Below are 25,022 nucleotides of genomic sequence, written 5' to 3'. Positions count from 1 at the left end.
CTGCAATTCAATATTCACCTCAGTTCATGGAAAAAAACCCCTCCCTCATAATATTTACATTAAACTATTTCTGGTGTGTTTTATTTTTCTGATCGGCTTATGAGTAAAATCATTTATGTCCTGGTAGGTAAAGGCCCAAAACTCCCTGATATTTTTGTCACATTTAAAAACGTAAGTTATTGCTTGGTTTCTTCTCTTTCTGTAAAGTTTGCTGTTTCATTAGTGCATCTATCGGAAAATCTTACATGTAGGAGGGAAATATAAACTTACATATAATTAGTTACATATTCACATATGCCTATAATTCTTAATTCATTAAGCACAACTTTTAGGTTAGGAACCACAGTGTTCTGAGCATTATATAAATAATGACACAAAGAAGATGCCTAGCCAAGGAATACAGATGAAAATTGGAAATTGTAGGATAAATTATATAGTCAACAGTATTGCATCACAGCATCTATAGGCAGAGAGAAGGAAAAAAAAACCCCATCTGTCAGTATTTGGAAAACAACTCCAAAAAGATATCTGTAAAAAATTATTTTGAGATAGCTGTGAGTCAGCTAAACCTGAAATCAAGCCCTGTCAAAATATTAATCCAGACCATAGAGATGACAGGATTCCCTCCGGGGACAGCAGGTAAATGCTGGCAAAACTTCAGTCTTATAATGTCCATATCAACATCCAAAATAAAGTGCTTAAAAATATAACAACCTATAGATTAAATGATATATTAGGTAACATTTGGCTTCTTCTATTTTTATAATAATCCTACTATGGAAAATATGTGGCAAATTAAGAAAAAATGTGAAAAATGTGTAAAATGCCTGTTAAAATGAACAAAAAATCTCAAAATTATCTGGAAAAAAAAAAAGTTAAAACAACAAAAAAAATCACAATAAATCCATTTTCCTGTGCTTCAAAAATTAACCATCACAGCCTTTCACATGCAAAAAATGCATTTTATGGATTGAATAATGATGACTTAGTGCTAGGGGACTTTAGGGAGATGACATGGTGCTTTTTAAAGTTTCTCATTCTAATTAGAATAAATAGTAAAATTAACTTTTCATTCTTCCTTGCAAAATAAAGGTCCTTCCTATCTTGCACAACATTATCCATTTTGCTGAGCTACAGACTGAAGGTCTATGATAGTTTCACATGATGATTTCAGGTATAATCTAAGTAAAATCAAGCAAACCTTTTTCACTGATATCAGGAAAAAGGGTGTTTTGGTCAATATGTGCATTTACATTTTCAATGAACATGTCAACTCTGGGAGTTAAAACTTAATTATTTTTTGAACTTCCAATTTCAAAACCTTCAGAAAGACACTGAGAGTGAAGACAGGTAGCAGGGAAGTATTTAGAAGCCTCACTGGTGTATTTCATCATACATACATTGTAAGTGGCTGTTTAAAGTTAAAAAAATAGTTGTCATATCCTGGGCATATCCTAGTGGGTTTAATTCCTACTAAAACCTGACAACCCATTTAATGTTTATAAGCAATTTCTCAGCAGCTTCTTTCTGAAAAATGATGTAGCTTTTACAGTCCTAAAAGACATCTGGAAGCACTGAGACACAATTAAGTAAGTTAAGGTTAAGGCTGTTTTCTTTACTGAATCTCATTACATTGAGAGTTCAAATTATTTTGTTGCATCTTATAAAGAAAATAATTTTAGCTCTCACTGACCATTTACATGCTCCTTATTCCAAAATTTGTTGACAGAACTTCTGATTTTTTTGTATGACATTACAATCATGGTCTCTAAGGGAGGTTTGCTAGAGTTATGTGTAGCCCTTAATAACTTTTAGAAAGAAAACCTAATTAATAAGTATGCTTTACCATGCAGGCCCCTTATTTATTAGCAAATTGTGTCATACAGCTCATGTTGTACTTACCTGCATTGTGGTGCAGCTACAGGCATAAAGATATGGGCTGTCACACCCTACTGGTACTCTGCTTCCTCTTAAGATCACCAGAAAATTATTTCTGCCATAACCATAGTCTAGCTTCATAAAAGTACTCAGCACCATAATAATTCTCTCACACAAAAGCTAACACACATTAACATTAATAAGCTATTGAATGAAACTTCAGAAAACTCACATTTCTCTTTCATTACTTGACTTAAAATCTAATTTAGAATATAAATGAAAAAAAAAAGGCAAAATGATAAAAGCTGTTCAAGGGGTTAAAAGGATTTTATGGTATGTGTGCAAAAAGAGAAGAGTGACAAAAATAAACCTCAATTTGTGAGAGTCTCTCTCTCCAAGTGGAGGTTTAAAAACTGGTACTTAGCAAGAATTTTCTGAAATTGTGTCTCTGTAGGGCGTTGAAAAAAAATCCATTAATAACATGTCTTCTGTTGTCGAAGTGTCTATTATGAGGCTCAGGCTGTGTGAAAGCCTGTCTCTCCACAAGAGAGTTATGACAGGCTTGTAGGGAGGGAAAGGAGATGGCTGAAGATGGATATGTGCTGCCCTGTTGACAAGTTGTGGGGACAGGCAAGGAGATGGATCAGTAAAAATTTCCATTAAATCAAGAAAAACACATCTTGCCCCTAAGATCACCTCTGATAGTTTCTTAGACCAGCTGCTTTCCTGACACCCTACTGAGGAACAAATTGCCTTCCTAGCAGGATATTTGGACACTCCTGCATTAATAGATATGGATCCCAGCATGCCAAGCCAAGCAAGAAGGCAATTTAATATGAGCAACACTGTCATCTCAATTTAGGACAACAGTTAGGATGCCCTACAGGGCATTGGAACAGCTTCTAGAAGTACACAGTGTAAGACATTCTTTCTATCTTAAGGCTATAGAAAGCTGGTATTTCTAGTAAACAGCCCGGCCAAGGAGAATGGAAAATGTAAATGCATAGATGACAACAGCATTGCACTGTCTAGGAGCATCAGTTTCAATTCAAAGCCCTTTCATTTCTCTAGAGAACTGCAGCAAAATTTGCAGGGAGAGAAGAGAGAGAAAACCTTGAGGAGACAGGAATAACAATAGGCAGGCATTTCACGTTCAGGTGGAGGTAAATTTCAGAACAAAAATTTGCCAGTTCAGACAGCTGTCTAGCATAACAGGATAACAGTGTTAATAAGCAGGGAGAGCACAGAAACTTTTAGTATGTGCTTTCTGATCATGAATGCTTTTAAAATCTGTAAATCATTCTTTTATTTTGCAGAATCCAGTCTTCATTGCAATCTGTACCAAATTTTTGGGAGAGAATAACGTGAACTTGTCATACTTTGAAAACTGTGTGAGCTGTAGTGGGGCAAGGTCTCCACAACTATCTGGAAACAAGGATTGGGAATTCTCTGGGTAGCAGCACCTGCTTTCCTGAAAGTTTTAATTAGTTTTGTGAAGCAATGATTGTTTGAATGTATTTGGGAAGAAAAGGATGAATAGTGGAATCATCTGATGAAGAGGAAAACAAGACTTTTTCTGAAGCTATTTCTTTAGGAAGAAAACATCCTCAAAGTCTGAGGAAGATGTTTCAGGATTAAGTGGCATTACAGTCAGAGTGCCTTAAAAGGCAGTTTCAGAAGGAAGTCAGAAACTTAGGGTGGTGGGAAGGGACTTAAGGGTGACTTAAAGAGAAAGGGAGTGAACAAATGTGTGTCTTAAATGGAAAACCGAAGTGTTTCCTCTATGATAAAGCAAAGTTATGACCCCTTATCTAGATATCTTGATCAAGGATGCTTTAGAAAAAGTATTCCCTGATCAACTATCCATCACAAGCACGCTGATATTCGAAACATTTCCATCAGCAGTGCAGGCCAATGTTCTGAAAATGTTCCCCTGTGCACAGCAGTGTGTGCTCCTTGGTGTGGAGTTACATCATGTGTCCAGACATCTGACCAGGATCAGCAGGACAAGACAGGGAGATTTGCTCCCTGAGAAAGACTTGACCAACACTAGATACACCATTTCAAATTTTCTCAGTGGGCATGGGGTTTAACAAAAGTGCTGAGAGTAAGTTTTGTCCTCTGTCTTCAGGGGACCTGCTCCAGGGTAGCTCCTCTGACTGGTGCCTCTGTGCTCCATATGCAGGTGGTACAAACAGAAACAGCATCATTTTTTGATTTGCAGCTCGCCAGTTCCAGAAGCAGCTCTAGGATGTCTTGAGAACTCCTACTCTGACAAAACCAGCAGCTGCAGGGGAGGGTCAAACACTTTTGTCAGGAGTATAATCGGAGAGGGGACCCTTTTGATTACAATTCTCTATAGTTCTTACAATTTTCTTATTTAAAACAACAAGAAAATAGAAGGCTGGATGTTCTGGTGGCTTTGTACATTGCAAGCCCATTGCACAGCCAAGATATGATGCATGATACCTGTGCTGTCTCTTCAGAAGAAAGAGGATGTAGATAATTGTTGACTGCAATGCTAAAAATGTGATTCCCCGGCTCTAAGGGTAGCTTGGCTGCAGGAAGCTCTTTCCGGTCTCCCATGTGTCACGTGTGTTAGTCAGATGGTGTCATTCAGGGCTCTATAACTTTAAATTGATGTTGGGTAGAGTGAGAATACAGGCTTGTGGAAGCAGTGACTGGAAGAAACCCCCCTCTCCCCAGGCCCCAAAGCATTATGAAGAATATGAGAGCAATAATAATTAAAAAAACTCCATCCAAATATTAGAAGCTACACAGTTAACCACCTGTGAAATTATGTCATAAAACCTAACAACTTCCTTCTTGGTAGGGAAATGTCTAGACATTTGCTTTATATTCTCTGAGCTCTGCTCAGTTCTTCTTCAAATTGTCTTTTTGTATAACAAACCCAAGCAGTTGCTTGTTAAAACATTCTAGGATAAGCAGCAACAACCATTTTCCTGAATCTTGACTAATCTTCACATTCAAAATGACACTATATATGACAGACAACACCACACAGCTGATACTGCCGGGTTTTTTTCACCCTTGCTTCAAAGCACATGGAATGAAACAGCTCTCTGAGTAAACAAATCAAAGTGGTACTCACTTACTCCAAATGTGTGATGGAGCAAGTCACGACATCAGAAAAACAACCTTGCACTTTCCTTTGCTGACAGGCCCACATTGAAAAACAAAATAATTCAGAAAATTTTTAAGAAACACAGATACTTCTAATAATGTAAATCAGGAATTTTAAATTTAATGAATAGCATTTTAGTGGAATGATCTTGTGCCATTCTTATCTCTGTTTACGGAGCTTGCTTGTATGCATAAAACCAGAATGTTAACTTGTGAAGTTATTCCAGTCCTGTCCTTTAATCTCATTAACTGCACACTAAACTGGTCACTGATTTCAATTCCTTGATCCACAATCAAATGCTAAGCAGTTCAGTACAAGTTCTAAAGACATGACAGCTGCAGCTAAACTGTGCTACATGCTGGTGTAATCGAACTAGATAACCTGCTTGCTTCATCTGACTCTGCCTGTTATGGTCAGAAAGGGTAGGCTTTGCTACTTTGAAAAAATTATTAGCTTTAAATCAAAATGCAATCTAGAAATTCGAATTGCTGGCTTTTTAATGTCCATTTTCACCTCTCTTCACCATATGATACTTTCAGGTTTAAAAGAGTACAAAGGGATGAAGCTTTCCGAAACTTGTGCTGAGATATCAGATCTAAAGAAGGCCATATATGAACAGTCAATCAGTCCCTACAAAAGATGCTGCTCAGCTGAGTGAAAAACCACCTGCCATGAGGTGCTATCATTATTAAGAAGTCAGAACTACCATGAACTACTTAGAGTATCAAACAAAGCAGGCAGCCAGAAGAATGAAAGTAGCCAATGCTAAAAGTGATCTTAATGGAAAAGATAACTCCCAGCAAAGATTCCCATTAGCTTTTGCCATCTGCCTGATGATTCAGGTTTAAAATACCAATCACAATTTCTACATCAGAAATAATCCTAATATGACATAATGCCATTAAACATTAATAACATTTGTTTTCAGAAGCTAAGTCTATATTATAGGCACACTGCTTGCAAGCCACACAACCATCCTTTCAATATCAAATGAAAATATTTTCAGATTTTTAAGAAAAATACAAAACCTAAGAATCCTACTCAATTCCTAAATACACTTATAATGAGATCAGTTGTTCTGGCATCAGTAAGATAAAGGGGTTTTTCTGCTCTTAATATTTCTGTGCAATTTATATCAACTGTTTACAGGTATCATGCATGCATATGTGCAAAAACACCTTAAATTCTTGAAGAAACTTTTGAAAAATTACATTTCCTATTCTGAATCCTGTCATTCATATATTTCTTCAATTTCCATTTATGATAAATTTTCTTTGGCTACAGCATAAACTCCTATACTTTTAATAAAAAACCCAGATTAAATAAATGGTATGACTGAACTTGATTGTCAAATTTGTTTTATCTGGTTTAAGAGACTATTTTGAATAAGCCTCATATGAGAAGGAAACTGAGATATGAACACTATTACAGTCCTAAAAGCCTATTACTTTTCCTTGCTCATCTTTTCCAAAAATTCAAATAGAAAGGTTTAGCTACGGAAGTCTGAAAAGCAGCAATACATTAAAAAAAAAAGAAAAAAAAGAAAAAAAAAAGTCATTGCAACTGTTCATTGAATTCCAAAATAAAAGGAGGTTCTATGAAAAGGATTATGTGATTCACAAAATAAAAATATCACTGGTAAAATGCCATTGAGAACACAGTTGTACCACAGGAGTTCCCTTAAATGATTAAGATTTCTCTGGTGCTTGCAATTATTCCACAACACAGCTTCTGCTGAATTGTGTGCATGCAGGAAATTCACAGGTAAATCTTAACAAAGAAATAAAATAGGGAAACTGTGGAAAAAAAAAGTCTTCTAGAAATTAATGCAGCAGGAACAGAGTTATTTAAAAACTGGAATAAGACTTGAGGTAAGTGCTGCATTTGAGAGGATTGTACGAGGTGAGAAAATAAGCCATACACAAAGAAAGATAAAAGAACATACACACAAGAAATAGAAATTCTATGTGAATTGCTAAGTGCTGAAGAACCAATATACTACAAATAAAATACTGAGGGAATTGAATTAATCTAACTGTTCTCAAAAGATTTAAGATAAATATGAAATTTTGCTAAAAAAGTGAGAGTATTTTTCTGTTTTAAAATAGAATTAGTTGAAAATACATGGAAAAGACAAACTGAAATACTTGCTTGATAACAGCTCTGGAGGCTTTACCTCAAATGTGTTTTTTATAGAATTTGGTAAGGAAGGAGGGAAGGGTGAAACCACAAGAAAAATGATAGAATTGAAGGCATGGAAAACCCACATGCACCTACACACACACACCAGAGCACAGCTATACATCTTTAAATCTGAGAAAGACACCTACAAGTAACAAGTTGGTCCAAAGGACAGAGGAGAAAATAGCACTGAAGAACTATCATGCATAAAAAGGTTTGTGGAGCTCAGTGATGATGATGACTTGCTTCCATACTTTGATATGCAGCCAAGGGGAAATAGAATAAAATAATTGCAAGATTTATGTGGCACAAAATGTGAATGACCTTTGTTATGAGAAAAAAGAACAGGCAGATGGACAATTTCCTGCCTTTTACACAATGCTATGCCTCAAATCCCACAATTTCCATGAACATTTTCAACCGAATCCTGAATGGGACCAGTTACAGTGCAGACTTTTCCTGTGTCATTCCCAGACTGTTCAAAGACCTGGGATATGGATCAAACATTTCAGAGCTCTGAAACTGTGGGCTGTATGAACGAGATAGATTTCTTTTTTAAAGGTTAAGTTCAATGTTTCTTTCCTCATAAAATGCCTACAGTGATTTTATACACGGCGGCCAGTTTATTCTGTGTTATCAGAAAGCATCAGCAGTGCCATTTCATAAGCAGCTAGCTATTTGAAGGGAAAAAAAGATTATCTAATCAAATGCTGGCAGTGGGAACTCACAAGAGAGGTGAAAGAACTAATGTGACTCTGAGCTAGGACTGGCTTTCTGTAAAGCAGTATTTAGAAAGACTCTGTGGGTATGAACTCTCCTTAGGTTTGTGTGTGTTAGTCGCTGACAGCATGTAGGCATTCTGCAATATTGCACTTATTAGATTTTATCTGTTTCAGCTGGCTTTTGTTTGGGACTCAGTACTTCTAGAGCAAAGTCTGCTACAGATTGGAATGAGCAGAGAGTCAAGCAGCCATGGAGAAGTTGTTGATGGCCCATCTCAGTGATTTATCTTCCAAACCAAGTGGAATGGGAAGAGGCCAGAAAAAAAGGCCCTTTTTTGGATAAGAAGCATGTCAAAATGGGCATCCTCCTTCCTCCACTGAATGATAACAACAGAAAAGAAAACAGAGCTGTTGTTCTTGCTGTGTTATTTTGGATTAGGAGAAACAATTACTGTGATTTATATATGTCAGTCCAGCATTTTTCTTTTCTACACTACCACACTGCTGATTTGAGATCAGGTTGTGCTCCCAGATCATCTTTTGCCCTCTTGCTGTCTCTCTGTACATTCTTTTCTCTTAACATACAGTTGTTTGTACCTTTCTACATAAGAAACTTTATATTTATTCTTTCTGAGTTGCTATTGAATTCCAAACTGTTTTCTGCCCCCCTGCTACATATCCTATTCAAATTTATTAACCTTACTCTATAATCACTCTTCAAGGCATCAGAGAAAATATTAAAAACTATCAACCCTCAGGAATGATTTGAAGCAACTCGCTGCTTTAATTGTGAAATGCTGATAAATCATCTATACACAGCTTTCCAAGTAATTATATATACACCTAATGAAATGACCATCTATTCTTGTATAGGAATACAAGAAAGTCACCTTTCTGAATTTTATATGAAAAAATGTGAGAAGCTTCAATGAATTCAATACAGAAAACATAACCTACCTCTCTCCTACCCACAAGTCCTGTTACTCTGGCAAAGTAAATGAGATTGATGTGATAAACTCTTGCTAAGTCCATGCTTCCTGAGACTTTATCTTCCTGTTCTCTTTCTTATTACTAGTAGTTAAATTATTTGCTACATTTTCTCCCCAGGAATTCAAGTTAAAACCACTCGTCTGTAAATCTCAGATTGTTTTTTTTTTTTCTCTTTTAAGAAATAGGTTTCATGCTTTTGCCTTTTGTAAAATCTTTCCTACCTTATTCTTAGAAGTGATGATTAATATTCTGGATTTTCTTCAGCTGTTCCTACCAGAAAAAATTTCATCAAGTGAAGTGCATTTGAAAACATATCTGTATGCTGTCCTTTCTCCACTATAGTTGGTATTTTTAATTCTGTTTTACTGGTTTTAGCTCTGCTAACCATCTAAGCAGGCATGACCTTTTAAATTTAGATTTAAAGATAAAAGTAAACACTTTTGCCTTCTTGAAGCATTTTAATGATACAGATTCCTCTCCACGAGAAGCCAACTAAAAGCTTCCTTATCTTTCATGTTACTGTTTCTCTTACTTTATGGAATGCCTTCTGAACACTATTTGGTAGACTTTCTATTAAAAATATTTTATTTTATACCCTGCACTTTCTGACTGCCCCTGTGTTTCTTCTGTTTTTCTAGCTGCTCAGAATGATACAACCTGCTTACATTTTGCATTAATTTCTTTCTTGCTCTTCAGGTCATAAAAATAGTAATTGTTCAAGCAGGTTGGTCTCTCCTTACCCTTCCTAATCCTCCTTTACATTGAGATAATTTACCATTGTGACTTTATGATTTCTGTACTGACTTATCAGCTCCCTTTTCCTGCTTAGAACTGATTTCTTATTAGTTAGACAAGAATGCTTACTCCTGCCTTTCAGGAGTCACTGTTTTCCTCTTGCCTATATTCCAGAAGTATGTTTCATTTGATTGATTTTTTTGTTTGCTTTTGTCTAGGGAACTTATTCTAAAAAAATCTATCTCTAAAAGTTTCAACCTTTTTGTATTTCAGGAGCTGACCACTGGTCATTCATATGAAAGAATTTAAATACAGTTTTTTCCTAAAGCATAATGAAGGGGAATATGTTTGAATTGCCCTGATAACATTTTTGCAATCCCAAAAGTTTTGCAAATGTTATTAGGGCAATTTATTTCTGCCATGTGTCGCCTCTTCAGCAGGAATACTCTGCATGGGTTAAATGTTTTTTAATGCAGTTTTGAATAGTTATATGTCACACTCTGAAAATAAAGACTGAACTGTTCATTCTGTTCATTCTGTGAGGACTGAAATCATGCAAGAGATCTTCTGCTAATAATTAATGCCACACCCCACTGGGACTAACACTATTTGCATGGCTTATAATAAAAACAATTCAAAAACACTAATGTGTTTCCCTGAACACTGAGAGCTTGTGATGCATTTTATGAAAACATCACTGGTGAGAACCACAGCAGCATATAAAAGCTATTATTGCATTGTACATTTATTGTACACTTTATTTCCTCTTTGATTTATCTAACTCAACAATTACCAGTTGTTGTCACTCCTCTCTTAGCAGGATATGGTGGGTTTCTAGCTCAGAGCAATGCTGTTGTTTGGCAGCCACATTATTTTCCTTCCCCAAATCCAAAACATTTTCCCAAATAAATTTAGGTAAATACTTCAGGCCCAGAAAAAGCTTCCTGTGAGCATAAAAGGATTTTAAAATATGATACCTGTAGATAGTGGCAAATGCAAAATTTGGTATCTGATCAATATACATTCACAAAAAAAAAAAATCTGCAATAACCAGGAACTCATGTAAAATATCATGGCCATGTGGCTAGGCCACTCTTTAGTCAATTGCTGCTCATACATCTTTGTGAAGTTTTCACCCACTTAGCAGACCCCTCACTCTGTACACACCTGCAGTCGCCCCCTGCTCCTTTCACACCTGTGCACCACAACTTCCACACACAGCCCATGGTCCCAGAGAATGGGGAGGCCTGGGGGGATATTGAAGATCACCAAGTTGCAATCCCCCTGCCATGGGCAGGGGTGTCACCCACTAGCTCAGGTCACTGTAACCATCCCAATTCCCTGCTCATTTCTACAAGGGTGTGGCAGGGAGTTTCCCATAATTCTGAACACACGCAGCCAAGGCACACCTACTCTCATCTAAGCTTTTATTCCTTGGTGCCAGAGCCACCCAGCCAAGGATGTCATAAATTCTAGGTTTTCCTTTTAGAATATGCATTTTCAGACCCTGCTTGGGATCTCTGGAGAACCCATCCCCCTTACTATCTGGTATTCTCCATCTCAACCTGCTTACTAGGGAGCAAACAACCAGCCAGAGGTGTGGTACCACCTCACATAAAGTCACAGCTCTCAGCAGAGGAGGCAATGTTCCTGCTAATATTCCTGTTTCCTTCCAGGCTCTTCCCACAAAATGGAGGAGCAACTTCTCCCTCTTCGAGTCAAGTAAAAGAAGTGAATCTATTGGGGTGTTGGTGAGAGTTTTGAGTAATCAGTGAGTTCCCACCTTGTCTTCTCAGACCTCACCCAAAGGCTGCCCTCACTTCCCTATTTACTCCTCCTCCATCTCCAGAGGGAACTTGTGCATATCAGTTTTGATCTCCTGGTGGTTTTTAAGTTTTCAGCTTTCTGATTTAGGTCAAATCTCACAGAAACTCTATGCCAACAACAGGTGTATCCAAATATTCACCTATTTTGTTTTTTCAGAATGATGTTGCTCAAGTTGATTTTAACCAAAAAAAGGTGTCCTTACATAAAAACTAAGGAATTTCAAAAAGCATGTTTAAGAGACCTACAAGAAGTTCCCTAAATAAAACAAAGGAATAAAATTGACATTAATTTGAAGAGAAAAGTAAGTAGAAAACAAAGCTTTCCTTATATATGAGAATGTTGTAGCACATGCCTCCTACCTGTCTTTTGTTTGCAGACTATATTGACTATATTTAATTTTTACTGGCTTTAGACTGGTGGTCTGAAATTCAATATATTTGAGTGCAACAATTTCAGGTGTGCATAAGAGACTTATCAATGTCATTGTTTGATTTTACACACGTGAGCATTTGCACTGGCATAAAAATGACAGAGCTATAAGTAAACTTCTTACTCCTATTTGATATTTCTTAAGGAAAACAAGGCCCAGTTTTACCAGCCTATTTTACTGCTCATTTAATTTAGTCTCAATAAGTGAGCCACCAGTAACTTTAAGCGTTTCTCTTTATTCCTTGACTTATTCCTTATAATTATCAGTAGAATAGATTTGCTATCATGGTAGTGATTGTCAGCCAATATAATGTGAGAGCTTTTGAAAAAAAAAATCAGTGGCATGAATTATTTAATTTTTGTGAAGCATAAGGATAAAATGGAGTTAACTGAGTCTTGGTTATCCACCCGTGATTTTCTGCCCTTAGCCAAGACCTCCAATCAAAGACATATTTTATTATCCTTATCAGAATTTTTACTTCTCTCTCATGAGGATTTTATGGACACATACTGCATTCTGGTTTTCTATTATTTCTCACTGTATTAGAGTTGGTCACTGTTCTCTAAATCTGTGTCCTTGCTTTTCATTCAGAATGTTATTACTGTGTAAGGGATATATTTTATTTAATTTGGTCATTATATTTTCATTTTATTTTATTTTCATACTTTGCCCTTGACTTTGCAACATTTTCTTTACTCCCTTTTTTATAGCTTAGTGACCTTAATACAATTGTTAAAGTTGAGATGCAACTTCTATTCTAAATTCACTTTCAGAAGCTTATAACTTTACCCAGATACTCTCTTTCAGGCTGAGTGTTTTTTATGCTTTGTTAGAAGGGGATTTTTGTTTGAAACTTCACAAGCATTATCTATTTGTTTTGAGTTATCCAACTTAAAAAGACAGCAGTTTTGCAGCAATCAGGACAGTTTTCAGATGCTTTTTTTGACTCTGATAATTGAAAATCAACTTTGTTTCAGCACTTCAAAATCAGCTTTGATTGCAGAATAGTGGCTTGCTATCTCTTTGAAATGGTTTTGAAATAATTAAGTTTTGCATGTGACATCATTATTAAATACCTTACTGAAATGCTAGCAGTGAGGGAAGTCATCTCAGAATAACTCTGTTCTACTTAATTTTATTTTAAAAAGGTATTATTTTTTTGTATGACAACCACATTTAGCTATACTTTTAATATTTTTAATGCCAGTTTCATCCCACTCTTCATGGAGCATAGCCCAAAGAGATGCATTACAGCATCCAGTCAATCTGGATTCTCCATAGTACATAGAAGTAAAGCAACATGGGCAATGAAAAATAAACATTTCTCTTGTACTGGTGAAATGACAAGGAGTAGCTTTGCTTCATTCCACCAACACACTGTTGTAACTGTAATGCGTTTGAAAAAGCTTTTCCTTAAAGATCCAGTGAGAAAGCCTGTATAACTGTAAACCCAAGAGGAGCACTGGGAAGCTTTGCACAGTATCTTGTTTGTCATCACAAAAGAAATATTCTTCGGGAAAATATCAGTGCACAATACCATCCCCGTGGTATTGCTTGTACTCTACATTTTCTGCAGCTCCTTTTTTTATCACAAAGACTTTCATAGTCCTGGTAAGCTACCATTTCATGCCCTCCACATGAAAAATGGTGCTGCAGTCTTACAAAAATGAACCAAGAAAATGGCTGACCAGCACAGATTTTATGTATTTGCAGAGTCAAAGTAAAGTGGAGAAAGACATTCTTCGGGCATTTCTTCAATCAGCTAATAAAGAAATACAAAAACTTGCAAACATTTTTAATTGGAGGTAGTCCTTTTAGTAAAAACCAGTGTCATTATTTGTAAGCTCCAAACTGACACAAACTACCGTTTTTCACGTTTGTACTTACACCAAACGGACTTAACCCCCAAATCTCTATTACACTTTTTACTCTGACATCCAACAACATGAAGACTACAAGTGCCACAAAAGCAGTAGAAATACATGGTTTTTCAGCATCTGTGTGAGCTGCTTACTTTATGAATTTTGTGATTTACTTCTGAGTTGGGCTACAGGCTAGAATTATACCAGCCACATAATGAGGAGAATTCTTCTTTAGCATTCAGAACTTTGAATTTTTATCCTGGCTAAGCTAAAAATGCCAGTCAATAGATTCATTTTAATCTAAGTCTTATTGTTCTGGTCCTAGCTTTTTACTCCATCATTTTGCATTGATTAAGCACCTCCTGCTTTTTTACAATAATGTAATAATACAATCCTAAGTGCCTCAGGAGGCCTTCATATGAAGCTTCATCTAAAAGGCAATAAATAGGCTTATTTGATTCATATTTATTTTCCTTTTCATTTGTAAGTGATTTCCTGCATTCAGCCCGTGTTTCTCTTTCCTGTTCAAATACAGAAATCTTTTAGAAGATTGCTCAAATAAGCCTCTTGCACAATTAGAATCCTGCCCTTGGTGGCTGCCATTCTCAAGCAGCATATCCTGCCCTGATTGCATTATTGTTCCCTCTCCGGTGATAGATCTGTTTATTCATACCAAATCTTCCAGTAACACCTAGTTTTGATAATTTACAAATTCAGTTGCACTTGCCTTACTGATTATGAAACTGCAGTCAGTATATATCAGCAAGAAAGATCAGGCACCTCTTGTGGTCTGGGACAGGCTACTATAACCAGGACTTTTTCATCTCCTAGCTGAAGCAAATACAGGTTGATTTAAAATGGCTGCACTTTTCTATCATGTGCAAAGGGTTTCTTTCTATCAAATGAGGGAGAATAATCTCATCCTGTATGTCACTGAAATATGAAGACAGAGCTCTGTTTTTCGTACATGCAGAATTAACTGGCAAGTCCCATTAGCAGTTTATTTCCCCTTCTTTCTGATTTTTGCACTCCATGTCTTTTCTGATGGGCCTCAGGATAATACATTGTCCCCTGACTGTCACACATATTTCTAGGCACTTCCCTGAAGAGGAGAGGAGTAGTAACAACAAAGTAGTTGCAAGTTCTCTGCAGTCATAAACTTTCATTATACTTAAGACTAGATAGAATTATGAGTTCATCTAATATAATCTCCTGAGCATCATAAGCCATTAAACATCACCCAGATACTGCTACATGGAGCCCAACTACTTTAATTAGACATGAGCACTTCAGTCATCAAGAGATTAAACTGTGCTGTGCCACAGGCATAGTCCAAAATAGACAAAGATGTCATCAAAGCCTGTGGCTCTTCAAACAACAAAGAATTTCTAGGTGAGAAATGCCCCCTAAATTCCTGCAGATGGTATTTAGCTTGTCCACCAACTCTGATACAGAATATCAAGTCTCTGACAATAAGCCCTGAGAGAAAATTTTGTTTTTCCTTCTAATTCAGTGATCAGTTTATCCTGACCAGAACATGATAGCATGATACCCTCAATGGCTTCCTAAAAGCAGGAATCTCTCCAGAGAAGGTACTTTTTTTGAAGGTCTTTTTCCACATCTATGTGTCAAAATCAGTTTAGGGTAAGCTGTGGATATTAAAATATGCACATTTTTGCATTGGATCTACTGTAAAATGCTGTTCTCTTTCCACAGGTGAAGAAAATGGAAGCCCAGGCATCTTTGGCTCTGGAATCTAAGTGCTGAACAAGTGACAAAGTTGAGCATCTCTAATTTGTATCCCAAATCCTACTTTGGTATCCCTAATATAAAAATCCCTAGCACCCTTCCGGGGATTGCTTGATCTAACTGTTTACAAGGACTAAGAGTTAGCTGATAAATCCTAAAATCAACTACTGATGTGACTTTTAAACCACCTGCTATTTTACCTCACCTCTCAATTTAAAATGGGTCTCAAATGCTTACAACTCTAGCTCATTCCTATTTCAGACAAATTGGTTAAATTGGGAGTATTTATCTTCTGCAAAACAATTGTCACAAATCCCAGTCTGAGCTGATTTACATCCACCGACATCAGTTTTATCCTCTCTCATTCCTAGGTCTGTGTGTCCAGTTTTGACTTATCTTTACAAGCAAGAACTTGATTTTTTTCTAGTTTTCTCTAAGACAATTTCCCTGACTCAAATACAGTGTTATTCTTACTGTGATATCTCTAGATTACAAAGAAGATCATCTTCCAGCCTCTTTTGGGTAACTACCTCTTTTCTCTACTTCCTTGATCCTGTCTTAGAACACATATGACAGATTTTAAATTATTTTAAATTTTACCAGTTAGGCCACAAAATAATGAGTCAAGCAAAACCAGCTGAAGACACTGCACTTTCAATTTGCAATGTGTAAGTACAAAGCCATCTTCCAGACGTCTGCATGATGCAGAAGTCAGGTAAAAGCTATACCCTATATAAATCAAGGGATACAGAATTTTATCACATGATGTGACTCATCCTGTAATATTCTGGACATCTAGCAGATGAAACTAATGAAATTTCAGTTTTAGCTGACGTAGAATGGAAGTGACTTGCATATTTTCTAATTGTATTTTTCTAGCTAGCATTTCATGATTTGGGATATAAAGGAAAAAGCAGTTGTTCTTCTACTATTAAACCAAGTAAAAGCAATTGATTTGTTTTCTGTACAAAAAGTATTCATTTTCTTTTGCTAGTCCCGTGAACTAATGTGATCCATATTACTAAAAATGGAAACATTCTCTAGATTGCTTTTTCCACTCAATGCTAACAGCTGAGTTTCACATCAGATCAATGAATTGCCCTGTGCTGTAAGACATGGGCAATGGAAATAACGCACCTTGGCAGCAATACATAGTTGGTTAATTGCACAGTGCAATTCTGGGGCAAAGACTTTATTAAAACATTACCATTCTACATCTTAAAAAGCACCATGCTTTTACAGTTAATTTTAACCAATGTAAAAGAGTACCAAAAAAAGCCTCCACAAATCCAAAAAGAATTCTGGTCAGCCTGTCATATTTTAGCAATTGAACAACTTGCTCAGCTACTGAAGCATAATGTGTCAACAAGATGGAATTCCACTTTCTGAAGGCTAGAGTGCCCACTCAATAGAAGAAAGCAATACATGATTACTGCTAAGAGCTTGTGGCACAGTGCTAGCAACTCAACATTTAGCAAAAATGGAAAATGTCTGTCTCATTTTCATTCCCATTGAAAACACTCCCTATACAACATTATGACACACTCCTGCTGTGAGTTGGTTTCTTAATCGCAGCAATATCTTCAGCTATTACCTTTTCCATGGTCACACCTTTCTGGTGAATTCTCTTAAAAGCAAAAATTTAATGACATACAGAACAAGGACAGATACCTGAAATGCAATAACAAGGAGTAACCCTTCCATTTTGCGACGGCTACCAGATAGCAGCAATCTCCTATTTCCATTTTAGTGTTTTGCAAATGACATGGGGGTCTCAAGGTCTTTTGTTTTCTGAATTATTCCTCTGTTTTTCAAAATTGTGGAGCCTCTCTTTTCTGCTTCTGCTTCAACTTCCATTTCCATCTTAAAACTAAGGGAAAAATCCAGATCATTGTACAAACAGCGCTTTTTCTCCCATGACCTTTTATTAATCTGATTATAAAATTGAAAAGATTTTTTTCAGTGCAAGTACCTTCAAAGGTTGTCTTGAATTACCACCATTCATCTTGACTAGCTTTATATCTCAAATTATTTTAAAAGTTGCCTATTTTCTCTTTAGATACATTGAACATTCTCCTGGTACTACTAACAGAGAAACGAAGTAAAAGTTCTGAACCACACATTTATACTGACATCTTTGTTTGAAAATAAAGTCTTTGAGGTGAGTCAGATTTCTAAACATTTTGTTCAGATACTATATGTGGAATAACGTGATAAAACCAGACTCAAGAGGGAGAGGAATTAGAGAAAGTCCCTGTTGATCGTGATAATGCATTGCATTAAAATTGAACTTCGCAATAAAAGATTTATAACTTCCAGATGTGGAAACTGTTTTTTACTTCAAAACCTCTTGTGCACTTTCACATCTATGAAACAGTATTTGCAAGCTGGTTCAGATTCCAGAGGCAGTATATGTGCGTTCACACAGCACTTCAACTGGCATATAAAAGCCTAAATTAACTCTACTCCAGAAGTTTAGAAGGACATACACAACTAACAAAATCATCATTTGAATTATCAGAAATGGGTAAGAAGTCGTTGCTTGGAATATTTATAATTCAGATTTGTCTCCTCAAAACAAAAGATTTTCCCCAATTGTTTGGGGTTTGCCTACGAGCGAGTCACTGGGTTTTACAAAGACATTCCTGACGATGAAACACGTCTGCTAGGACATGCATGAGTGCACGATGATGAATCACAAAAAACCCCAACTTTGCAAACAACAGGAATATGTATTGCACTTCTCATGTAACTATTTTAGTGTCCTCTATTCTATTAAGCTTACTGAAAAGGCAGACAATTATTAATCCTACAAATGTGGTGCAATTGCTTTTGACATGTGCTTCCTTAGCCATGGAAGAAGAATGCAAGAAGAAATCAATGAGAAAAAATTGCTGGGTGGAGTGAAATTGCCTTAGGGATTTTGTTTTATGTAATACAACAACCTAGGAATTCTATTTTTAAAAAGACATGGTATTTATATCTATTGATTTTTTTCAGGGACCTCTTGTAGTCTGCAGCCATAAAATTTCACCTGTCCTTGATGGGAACACATCTCTTGATGTTCTTCAATGCACTATGTTTATGGAACAGTAAATACTGTGTAAAAGAGATGAAATAACCCTAAATTTTGTTCTCCCTTTGCAAAAATAGAAATTTTACTTTATCATTGCACATTGAATACACTCCATTTGAGTACCCACCTGCAGATTGGAGTTTCACATTAAGGGATCTCAAAAAAGAACAATAAAAACTTCAATTAGGACAGCTTATTCCTAAGATCTTTACAACTGTCACCCAGACCTTAGTATAGTTTAGAGTGGTCTCAGGATCTCAATGAACCTTCAGGAGTCTGGTCTCTTAGCCAGGGATTATTAAACAACAGCCAATCTGTGGAAATACATTCTTCTTCAGGCTTATGTATGCTATGCTAGGAATGAATAAACTCAAGGGAAAAAGACCAGCAGAGGCTCTGTCTCCACTATCCTGTACCTCCCTTCTCACCCCATTTTGAGGGATAGGTCAACTGATATTGCATGCTGCAAAACATTTACCACTGTTGCTGCACAACAGACCATTGTGGAGCAAAATCTGGGCTGCAGTTACACATCAGTCAGTTATCATCCCACTGAAAGGTATTGACAAGGAATGTTTTGCAAGGCAACTGAGCTGTATGTGTAGAAACCAAGGCACACTTCTTAACAAACAACTTGTATTGTCCCTTTCAAAGATCCATTCTAACCTGCTTTTAACTCCAAGCTTCCTTAATGTGTAGTAAATAATATGCCAGTACAATGGAAAACAAGACAAAAATGTTTTATTCATAAAGCTTTTGTATGTCTTGTTTACCACAGCTTTTCCTCCACCTAGGCCAGCTGGTACAATACATACTATCTACCATGTTTTGTTGCTGTTTTCTAGTATTAAATATGTCAGGATTTTATAGCTGAGCAATAGAAGTTAGTAACATAAGTCTGATGCATAGTAATGAAGGTAGAATAGTGTATAATGGTAATATCTTAGTAAATAAATTAATAAGTTTATGGTGAATAATAAAAAATATGAAAGATTAGACATCAGTAGAGTCAGTCAGTGGTACCACAATATGGCTTTAGGTGAGGACTATCCATAATCATTAAAAGGATATCTGCATGCTTCTATTCAGTCAAAATAAACCTTTTGTCTTTTTTTTTTTTTTTTTTGCCTGAAAACCTGAATAGATAGCAGTGCCTGACTACAGAGGGTACATATGGGGATGCTTACTTTTAAACCTCTTTCCTCCTCTTTTTGGAACAGTTCTGTGTAGGCATTTACCAGACTGTTTCTAGGCCCTACATGTTGCTGTTTCCAAATTTCCTCAGACAAAGCAAAATCCATCTTTTAACTTTACCAAAGGCCCTTTTAGCAAATTATAAGCACTCTCCTGGAGATTCACATTTACCTTTGATACCAATGGCAGTTCTGCAAAAGAGATTCTAGTGTCTCATTCCATGTAACAGAGTAAGAAACTGAGGAATCCAAAATGTCTGCATCCTAGCCTGGCTCAGTCACCTGTTCATTTCTCATTAGTACTTCAGTTTTGGTCATAGTCCTTATATGTTTGGGACTGCCCCACAAGGTTATCTCTCTGAATATTGGAATATTTATTTTGCTTCGTTCCCTGGTGGCTAGCTTATTCTCTTTTTTGTTGCTTTACGTTTTTAAAATGGCTGATGAAACCCATTCTCACTCACTGTCTCGACTTTCTCTTGACCACCTGCCCTTCCTCTCTCCCCTGAGTAATTCCATCAGCAAATCAGAATCCTGAGATACTTGACAGTAGTTAGCTACCCTAAGAGGCCAATTCAGACCTGAACAACCAATTTGTTCTGTTCAATAGGCACCTATTCCTCTGCAAGGGCTTTTGTGTGAATAACAGACCAGTGATGTTGGATATAACTTCTGCTGTTATCAATATGAAATTTAACCAAAGACAGACGTTCAAACACCCCAAAAGAGACTCTACATAACTGAAGTACAGCTTGAGGAATGATGTAGATATTCAAAAAGAATCTCCAGATTCACACTACTTTCCTTATTTCTTTGCTTACCAGCTTCAGCAAGGAATGTATTTCTAATATAAGCTGTACAGGTTAAGTAGTGCAAGACATCTTTTGCAGTCTTTTTTTGGATGGATAATAGGGACATTCTCATCTCAGGCCTTTCTTTGAGCTTTTAAATCATGGACGCACTCACAAGGCAATACTGAGCTCTAAAATGGATCTTCCTGGATTCCATAAAAATTAGTGGAAAGCCTTCACACTGAAAAAGGTCAGGTTTTGACTGGGGAAAACAGTTTAAGAATAGAAAACTCTGAACATGACTTAATAAAGTAGAGTAAAAATAAATAGCTTTTCTAACTGTCTTGGTGTCCTTGCAGGTGGATCTTTACCTTCAGCCAACTTTATGACCAGCATTTGACTTCAGTGCTAGGACCCTCACCACAGGAAGTCTGTGAAAAATCCTCCTTGAGGTTACCATTTTTTAGGGTGCAAAGAAAGATTCAAAGCCATATATTTTCCCTCTGTTCCATTACGGATTCTGAGGAAGGACCTTAATGTTACCAAAATTTGGCTTCCAGACCAGCCTCCTGCTTCTCATTTCAGCCTAAGTGAATTGTACTCTGTAATGTTCAAGACATCATTTAATTCAAAACAAAGGGTGAGCTTACACTCAAGGCTGCAGATCTGATCACTACCAAGCACAGCACGGAGTCCTTAGAAGGAAACAGAGCAGTTTGCTAAACCAGGCAATATATCAATCCTTTACCCTGTGTACACATTATTTACACAGCATTTGCAAATTCAGAATGATGATGAATAAAGTTGCAAAATACAGTGTGATTTTCACCACTTCCAGGCAGAGGCCAGAATAAAAATTATATGTGATTTTCTCTTTTTTAACCAACCCCTAATAGTTAATCCAGAGGCATTCCCTTTTGTTTATGCAGTCGTGTTTCTTATTACTTTCCCAGATTCTGCTTTATTTTATAGTCCCATATCTGCTCAGTGAATTAGGGCAGTACTCTGTTTTACATGCACCACTGCATGGACAGATAGGAAGTCTTACCAAGGTCGACAGATGCTAACCTACTCAAAGAAGACAAGTTACTGCGACTTCCTAGTTCACCAAACTATTATTCTTCCACGGTATCAGTTTGGGCAATATCAAAACGGCAATAAAAAGTGCATTTTCCACAAGAGAGACAGCAGAAAGAGCACCCTAGTATTTTACAAATAAAGATATTTTATTTTCTCTCATAGTGTTTGTGGAATTCTGCTGTAATGCCAACTATGGAAAGACTCACATAGTGCAAACACCAGTTTGTCACTCTGAACATTTAATATGTTATTTTATATATAGATTCACCTCTATGTAGATCTATTTCCTCCAAAGCTTGATTTTTGTCAAGTACTTGCTTTTTCTACTGCCAAAAATGTCGATGGCCCATATGATGTGATTTCTTAGCAAAAGTATTTTCAAGTTTCATCTGATTTTGATTTCCATAATTCCACCATTAATTGTTCATTCCCCTTGCTTAAAACAAACTTGAATGAATAAAAAAATATATTTCTATATTTCTTTTCATCATGTATTTTAACGTGCACAAGCAATATCACTACAGTGTCACAAACAGGCTATTCTATCTCTCCTTTTTCTGTAAAAAAAATCAATATGATAATGAATGGTTTGCTTAAGATCCTGTTCATTTCTGATGAGTTCTAGGAGAAGAAAGAGTGCATTTGGATTTTCATTTGCACAGTTCAATTTCTTACCATAATTATTCAGCAACTTCTAAAACCAAATAAAGCAAAGAATTATGGAATGGACACATTCTACATGATGAAGTCATCATTCCTAAGCCATTGCACTATTTTTAAATTGTTCAGTGGGCTGCATTATCCCACTCTGGTGGGAAGGGCAATTCAGAGACACTGAGAAGGATTAAAAAGGCAACCACATTTTCCCCCTTTGTCTTAGCGTTCCTTGTACAGCATCAATTATTTCCCACACCACTAGGAGGAAAATATAGGTTCTTACCCCACAGCCTATTCCATTGCCTGGCTCACACAGGATTCTCCTCAGCCCTGGCTCAGGAAGCAGACCTGCCCCACAGCCGGGGGTTGGACACAGCACTCCTCCCATCTGCAGCACGCACTCCTCGGCCCCGTAGCGCTGGTAGCGGTTGTACTGCAACACAACGCAACACAACACATTGGTCTTAAACTCCTGGCAGCATGCATGGAAAACCCCCACATCTCTGAGTTTGTCTCTATCCCACATAATCCAGTCACTTGTCCTAATGTCTCACATGCTAAGTTCAGGTTATTTGTCAAAAGTCTAAAACTTTGCAATGTTGTTAAATGGGGCACCACTCTGCTCCAACTCACATCATGTGCATCATTTTCTGGCTCACAGCCATTTGCACCACCAGAAGACTGTGTGGGATATTAAAATCAAGAAAACAGCAGACTGTTTCTGTAAGTAACATCAAATACACTTATATTACTATAAAAATTATTGTAAACATAATAAAAATAGTCCAACAGAGAAATGATAAATGTTTGAGGAGATTGAAGAGAACACACAAAAAAACCCCTCTAGGGATCTATAGCTAGAAGCAGTGTAATGTTTTAGACCTTAAGGGCTGTAAAAATGTGCCTAGGCAACTTTAGTTCAAAAACAAGCTGATCATTAAACTGATCAGCAGAATAACTCTCCTATATGCATTCATTTCAATGCTAGGTGCATTTTTTCCTGTGTCTCCCATGAAATTTTCTTTAGTTTTTCCACTTTTCATTTAATTCCATCCTGATAGCCTAAAAGGCCATAGAAATGCCTTAATTTTAATGATAGGGACACTGACATACAGCAATATTAAGTAACATGCCCAGTGTATGCTCGCTGACAAAAATGCCTGCTCCAAAATGACTGATGTCACTGCAATAACTTTCCCATGTCTAATTTACCCTGCTTTCAGCCAGAGATAAGCTGAGGTAATACAAATCATGCTGTGTGCATGTAAATCACATCCACTCTAGGGTTCTGTGTTGGGGCAGTTCCACACCAGTGGCTGTATAACCACTGTAAGCCGGGCTTCAGATTCACCAATAAATCTGCTCTACTGTGGAGGGAAATAAATGAAAGCATTTGGTCCTAACAACCCCAGAGAAAAGAGGCAAATCCAAAAGGCCAAAGAGGAAGGGAGTAGGTATGAATTTTCTCTGTGAGTAGACTTTATGGTGTGCTAAAAAAACAAAAGAGGACTTTATGTTACAGCACTCACAATATTTAGTGCTTCATAAGATTTTATCCCATAATGGCGCATGAAAATCCTGTTCCCTTTTTTGGGAGGATAGGAAACAAAAAAATTCTTTCTCCAATTTGCATCCATCTCCAAATAAATCTTTTGAGGAAAATGGAAACTTTAGGCCCAACACCTCATACACATAGCGTACAAAAAAGAATTTTAAATTACAAAGAAGGCTGTATGACTTCTGGGTGCATTTCAGAAGATTCTTCTGCAAATACTGTCACAACATGTCTTGTTAAACTGGCTTCTTAAAATAATATTAGAGTTCTTAAAAGACTATAACATATAGACATAAAAGTTTGCATCACAGAAAAAAAAAAAACAACCCAAACTTAAAGTATCCAACTTTGTTAATTACCGAAAAATCCGAACAACCTCTGAAAAGAAAAGCAAAATCTAAAAGGACAATAAGACTTCAAAATATCTTTCAGTGTATGAACGACAGCCAGAAATTCTTAAGAAGACTTAAGAATCTTGTATTTGGAAAATATTAGTATTTTGAGAAATGTGCAAGACATGTCTGCAGTCTCCTTGAACGTGGGGGCTCAAAAAGTCAACTGGTGTTTTCCTGTGTTATTATTGTGCTTGAACCCAGACCAATGCCATAAATATTTAATGTTGGATGCTCTCAATTTTCAGAAAAGTTTGTGATCCTTCCACTATATACATGTTGAGTGCTCTGAGTCATTTGGCTGGCCTTTATAGAAATATAGGTAACCATAGCTCCAAAGCTCTCCAGCAGCCTAATTTTTCTTCAGGGCACAGACTGGACCTGAAGGTGAGGTTGGTGATTTTCTTACCCTATTAAGAGGGAACTTTGTGCTGCATGTGGGATTGTTAACAGCTTCTCATTAAGAAGGCAAACACCAGTGACACTGTAGCCGAGGTTCTGTCAGCATTTACATTAAAAATTCTCAGCTGGAAAAAAAAAAGAATATCCTTTCCAGCCATTAACTTAGCCTAAAAGGGCATGAAGAGATTCCTCTCATTTCCCTTTTTTCTTTTTTAAAAATTATCTTGTTAGGGAAAGGTACAGAATGTAAATGTCCAGTTTACCTACTGACAAGGTGGACAGCAACATCTTTTTCTGTCCAACAAGTTTAACGTTTTATACTGGTTCAGCACAGGACTCGTTCCAAATCAGTATGGC

The 25,022-nt window shown here is 36.7% G+C and overlaps 1 protein-coding gene across 2 annotated transcripts in view; it reads right to left on the bottom strand.

Moving 5' to 3' along the window:
* Positions 1 to 25,022, bottom strand: part of PRKN (parkin RBR E3 ubiquitin protein ligase) — a 685,695-nt gene that overhangs the window by 87,756 nt on the left and 572,917 nt on the right. For both annotated transcript variants that reach the window (XM_059841269.1, XM_059841270.1), the window contains one exon: positions 22,600 to 22,749. In XM_059841269.1, the coding sequence (XP_059697252.1) occupies positions 22,600 to 22,749 (150 nt within the window). The remainder of the gene's footprint in view (positions 1 to 22,599; positions 22,750 to 25,022) is intronic.

Source organism: Haemorhous mexicanus, chromosome 3 (assembly GCF_027477595.1).
Source record: "Haemorhous mexicanus isolate bHaeMex1 chromosome 3, bHaeMex1.pri, whole genome shotgun sequence".
Taxonomy (NCBI): domain Eukaryota; kingdom Metazoa; phylum Chordata; class Aves; order Passeriformes; family Fringillidae; genus Haemorhous; species Haemorhous mexicanus.
Note: the sequence above shows the minus strand (reverse complement) of the source record. Positions and strands in the feature narration are given on the sequence as shown.